Genomic DNA, 6,000 nt, shown 5'->3' with positions numbered 1-6,000 from the left:
TCATTAAAAAAGTGGGTTAGAATGAGAATAATGAGTCAAAATCCTTCATTTATATCTTGAGACAAAAATAAAGATGATAATAAAATAAAATAAGAATAACAGGCTACATGCGCAACCAATGAATAATATTATCTTGAGTCCAAAAATTAAGAATATAATTTTACAAATATTCATATTGCAACCCACTGATCAACAGGAGTTTACAAACACACAGTTGGTGTGTGTGTAGTGTTTGAGGAGGTGTGAGCTGTACTGTGGACTCATGGCTCTCTTCCAGTGAGAGGCGGTGGAGATCAGATCTGAGCTCTGATCACAGCAGTAGTGAGCTGCTCACTGCCACAGTCACAACACTGTGACATCCATCAGGGATTTTCACTTTTCTTCTTTTTGTCTTGTTTTGTTTTCTATCAAACGGGTTCAGACTGAAGCAGCCCTCAAAGCAGGTGGTTATTGGGTGATCTGAGGAGGTTCACTGTGCCACCTATACCGGTAAGTGAGCTTCAGCTCAGTCACAATGATGGGGGTGAGTGGGGTTTGCTCTGAGATGAAACTACATTATGTTTACCTAAATTACTTTCGGTGACACTGTGTACCTTTCCTGCAATTTAATCCAGTAACGCACCGTGCACAATAGCCAAAACACACAGAACATATCAAGAAAGACGCGACGCGACAATCTGGAACGCTTGCGTTATAACCAAGACGTGACGCGTCAACGCGGAACGCTCTACAATTGCATTTCAATGACATTTAAAATAAAGAGTCAATTAGAATCAGTTCACACAGAACGCGCAGTTGCACTCATTAACAATAGAATGTTGAACAGAACGCGCGTTTAAACTTTAACTTGACACAGCAAGACAAAATATAACGCAGGCTTGTTCCTTTTGTGCTGATATAAAAACGCGTCCCCAGCGTTCTGTTCCATATGGCGCTCCTGCATTCGAACGCAAGACGGCGTCCTGTGCGAACGGGCCCTGGCAACTTTGAAATGAAATGGTTCCAGTGGTGACATGTGATTCAGCTACAGGTGTAATCCATATGTTTCAGGCTGTAGAACGTCATGACAGCCGAAAAGACGATTCCCATAATAAATGGAAAAGCAGATGATACGATGGACCCCGAAGCGTCGAACCCGAGCGCAGTGCGCAGCAATGATAAGAAGGTAGTGAATGAGAGAGGGCAGTGGAATAATAAGATTGAGTTTGTGCTGTCAGTGGCTGGAGAGATTATCGGGCTTGGCAACGTTTGGAGGTTCCCATATCTGTGTTACAAGAACGGCGGAGGTAAGAGATTATGCATTCATTCCCATTCAATGACACACTTCACCAACTCCTGTCAAAGGCTGACTGGGTTTTTCATGCTTCCTATTTATGCAACTGACATTTCTTCTTGCCCCTTTTTTTTTTTAACCTAAAACTCTAAGGTCTTGGTCCATCCCTCTAAGTCCATCCACAACTATTTAATTATTTCCACCCATGCTTTTAAGTTTGCTTCCAAGTTTTGCTATATGGCACATTGGTTAAATGAACTATAAGTAAACATGATAATAACTATAAAAATGCATGAAAATGCCATGGTTGTAGTTGCTATGTGTTTTAAAACAGCAGCCTGTGGATTATAACAACATGCAGCGGTTTTTGTACTCAAATCAGAATAAGCATACAGCTGATCCAACAGTGTCAAAGCAGTACAAGATATTAGCACACAATGCACGATTAAAACCACACAGCCTTCGAAACATCCAGCAACTAATGGAACCTCTCAAATATTTCTTAACTGAATATGACACCTCTCCTTGATTTGTCATTCTAAGAGTTTGAAAAATAAATGAACCGATTTTATGATTTCCTGTCAACAACACACACTGATTGTTTCTATAGGTTACTGTTAGTCATGAATTTGTTAAATGAATGTGATGGTTCTCGTGGGTTGAGAGGTGTAACTGTATGTGTCTGTTTTAGGTGCTTTCTTTGTGCCTTATGTCATCTTCTTCGTCTGCTGTGGGATCCCAGTCTTCTTCTTGGAAACAGCACTAGGTCAGTTCACTAGTGAAGGGGGCATCACATGTTGGCGAAAAGTATGCCCACTCTTTGAAGGTAAGGCCTAGTTCTTATTTTTCTCATTCCTACTCATTGCACTGAATATACACCAACAGTGAATTAGAAAAAAAGGGATGTTAAACTGCACGGTTTGCATGGTGTGTCCTCTTTTAGGCATTGGTTATGCGACCCAAGTCATCGAAGCCCACCTGAATGTTTATTATGTGGTTATATTGGCTTGGGCCATTTTCTACCTGTTCAATTGCTTTACAACAGAGCTGCCCTGGGCGTCGTGTGGTCACTACTGGAACACGGGTTGGTACATTTGAGGATTCAAGAAAGCATTTTTAAGAATTAAGTGCAAAATTTTAATGCATGAACGAAAAACTGACAAATTGTTTTAACAATTGCCTTCTAGAAAACTGTGTGGATTTTAACAACGAAAGCATTGCCAACTTCACCAACCCATATTCCACATCACCAGTCATAGAGTTTTGGGAGTGAGTATGATTCTGACTGTTTAGTAGCATTACATACATATTTCTAGAAACATCAGCAGGAATTCAGGCTATGAATTCAACTGAAAACTCTGGGATCACCAGCAGTTCACAAATAATTAACATGCACAGTGACACACTGGCTTTCCAGGCAACTTTTGGCACAGTTCATCTGCAGAGCGGTCGACTACTGCTTATTACTCATGGAAATCCATAACCTTTTTCACTGATAATTTGTCATTCTTTTTGCTTTGCTGTTGTCAACAAGCATCAAAAGGGCACTTGCACAGCTAGGAATGGTATGGACACAAATTTGGCCATAGTTGGCTTGTATTTTTCCTCGCAGTTTCATATTCAAGGCCAAATACAGAGGAAGCAGTCAGACAGTTCTCGCATGTCTCCCACATTGAGCATGCGGGCCTGTAGTACTGAGAGGCATAGAAGCTGTCAGTTCTGAGGTTGAATGGTGAAGGTTTGTTCAAAGGGGGCATGACTTAGGCAGTGGATGTCACCCAAGAACATGTCAAAGATGATAAATGGCAGTGCAAGAAAGAGAATTGTGGCAAACTTGCAATTCATTGCGTCACAACCAGTCAACATTAAACAAAACTTTAGACCACCTTAAAGTTAGGACAAATAGTTGGGCATGTAGAGTTGGATGGTAGAGAGGTTCTTGGACGTTTGATGGATATCATTGTACCTGGTTTGGGGTCATTGTACATTGTGTGCATCAGAAAGTGTCCAATTTAGAGCCAACCTTAAAAACCTGCTCATATGAACTTGTGTTCATGTGTTGCTTGCCTGCTAGAAAAGTTGTTAATTTCAGACTTTTTTCCCCGTCTAGACGCCGTGTTCTCAAGATATCCTCTGGAATTGAAGAAGTTGGCGGCCTTCGCTGGGAACTCGCTATCTGTCTACTTTTAGCCTGGATCATATGCTATTTCTGCATTTGGAAAGGTCCAAAATCAACTGGAAAGGTAAAAACAAAAGGTCCAGTGACCAGAAATGGTGTTGAATGTGTGTAGATGTTAACCAAAGAGTGAGAGGCCGAGTTGGAGATGTCTCAATGAGAGACTTGGATGAATAGGAGAACTTAGCGGCCTAATGTCATGCAGTCAATTCAGCACGGAAGCAATTGACCCTTCGCAAAGACCCGCCCCCCTTACTGTTGCTTTGTCCGACAAGCCATGGCGCTGTCACGCCACACGCAGTGAAAAATACATCGCGGAGCAAAGAGGACAACACGTCGGCAGACAAGACAGAGCAGGTTACTTATGATATTAAACAAAGCTTTCAAACTGTATTTTTTAAAAGAAATTTGAACAATAAAAACCATTTTGTGTCTCTTTAATGTGTCGTGACAGATCGCTGTAGCGCCTCAGCTCAAGCGGCTCGTGAACCGATCATCTCTTCCCACTAGTTAATTTATAGCATCAAATAAACATGAATGAACATCAGAAGGAACGCAGAAAGATGTAAATACACAGCATTTTTTCAAGTTCAAGTCCACCGAGGTTAATCTTCTAACTCCTGACTGCTTTGTCGGACAAAATGGCAGATTCGGCGTTATGATTGGTTAGATCGCTTGTCAAAGGGTCAATTGGGTGAGTGAGACATGCATCCCATCCTTGCAAATGATGTCTCCAGTGCAACTCTGACATGTGGAACGCTCATATGGTATGTGGCAATGTCCAGCTACAGTGTGGATCCAGTGATCTGAAAAGGCTCAAATGCAAACATTATCTGCACATAAAGTGTTAAATCTTTGAGGGCACAATTGCACTTTGAGGCTTTAGACATATATTGAGAGAATGCCAGCTGTCAAAACTACTGACTCGCATATCAGACAGGCAGGCATCAAAAAGGCCATTGAACGGAAATCGGCAGCCTTCCAGAAACCGAACGGAAACGTAGGTGCACAAAGGTGCATCCTCACAATAACCAAATGGTTTATTGGTAAACTCAAACCAAACTACTGTGAAAAAGTGCCTTTGGAAAACAAACAGTTTGCATTATTCCTGTGTCTGGACAGCGAAAAGCAGCTCTGGCCTTCCTCTACCTTCGCCTTGTACCCACAATCCATTGCATTATGAGGGCCTGTGTCCCTCTGCCAATCTCTGCAACTCAGTCACTAGCCTTCCTCTGGATTCTATTCTTCCAGCAGCCTTTAAGAAAGTCTAACGGACTCAATGAGCCAGAAAGAAAGTGGAAAGAAAGGAAGAGGGATGTGTGGGGAAAAATAAATGGGTTCACATTGTACAGGTCCAGGAGAAAAGCTCGGCAGCAAGGCCTATATCTCCTGAAGTGGCTTTTGTTTGGCCGTGAAGCAAGGGGAAAGAATGCTCCTTCATGGCGAGGCTTTAGCAGCCTGTCCAAGATTGATTTCTGTATTCACAGGGGGAAAGTGGAGCGTTCATGAGGAGCATGCAGAGTTCCTCCGCTCGCCTCTTCCCTTCTGTGAGGAATTATGTCTGGCGGATAGCAAACTGCTTTCTTCCTTTCCTTTGACCGCTATACAGATTGCAGCATTCAGAACATTTGCTAAGCTGTTCACTGCAGGTCTTTTGTGGCTGTTTGTGATTCTCCCATAAGCCAGCGGTAGATTTATGGCATGGGGCTGACCTGTGAATGTGGGGCTTAAATGTTTGACCTGGGAGAGTGGGAGAAAGTCAGCGTGCGTCAAAGTCTCACAGCGAGTTTAAACATTGGTCCATTCATTGAGAAAAACCACACGCATGCATCTGAAAGCCTAGTGGGGGATTCGCTCATTGCAGTGGCCATGGTTTTTGGATATGGATATGTAATCATTTTACAAGACTAATTGAAAAGAGTGTGAATTATTGAGGTGGACAAGCTTTGCCATGCTCATACTGTGAGGTGCGCCGGGATTAAAGGATATCCTTTGTCAAACGCTTACAGATCTCCGATTAACACAGTCGGTCTGTTTATTCCACCCGATTACTTGGTTAAGAAACGTTACGAAAACGCACGGTGATTCTCACACTGCAGTTCAATACATTTAGCCACAAATGAGAAAGAGTGATTGATTTTGTTAAAGAAGCATTTTAAAAGACTCCAATTTATTAACTCTGAAGTGTCTCAAGGGGCGACGCGTTTGTTAATTAACGCGAAGATGCGTTTGTTGTCGTTTGGTACAGTAAGTTACCCAGGTCAGATTGAAGTCATCGGCAATTGTCAGTTTCTGTGCCACGCATTTTCCCACACTGCCAACACAACCCAGTTGGGCTCCTTCTGGAGGGAAACAGGGTAGAAGCTTTTGTGTCCAAACCCTGTCTTGTCCTCGTATGGTCTTGACCGGGTGCCAGAGGAACAAGAACCTAGTGCCGCCCCCAAGGGTGGTTTTGTTCACGGGATTGAAAGAGCTTCAAAATGTTGAACTCATTTCTGTGGACCGTGAATGCCATTTTCCAAAAGCATTTTATGTTCTCGAACTTGAATGT

The 6,000-nt window shown here is 42.6% G+C and overlaps 1 protein-coding gene across 1 annotated transcript in view; it reads left to right on the top strand.

Annotated features, from left to right (window-relative positions):
- The first annotated feature begins 285 nt into the window (after nt 1-285).
- slc6a11b (solute carrier family 6 member 11b) overlaps nt 286-6,000 on the top strand; it is a 29,843-nt gene continuing 24,128 nt past the window's right edge. The window contains exons 1-6 of the mRNA XM_048172471.1: nt 286-489; nt 1,051-1,286; nt 1,965-2,099; nt 2,217-2,357; nt 2,461-2,542; nt 3,384-3,516. Coding sequence (XP_048028428.1) covers nt 1,064-1,286; nt 1,965-2,099; nt 2,217-2,357; nt 2,461-2,542; nt 3,384-3,516 — 714 coding nt within the window. The 5' untranslated portion in view covers nt 286-489; nt 1,051-1,063. The remainder of the gene's footprint in view (nt 490-1,050; nt 1,287-1,964; nt 2,100-2,216; nt 2,358-2,460; nt 2,543-3,383; nt 3,517-6,000) is intronic.

The sequence above is a fragment of the Megalobrama amblycephala genome, linkage group LG21, assembly GCF_018812025.1.
Source record: "Megalobrama amblycephala isolate DHTTF-2021 linkage group LG21, ASM1881202v1, whole genome shotgun sequence".
Taxonomy (NCBI): Eukaryota; Metazoa; Chordata; class Actinopteri; order Cypriniformes; family Xenocyprididae; genus Megalobrama; species Megalobrama amblycephala.
Note: the sequence above shows the minus strand (reverse complement) of the source record. Positions and strands in the feature narration are given on the sequence as shown.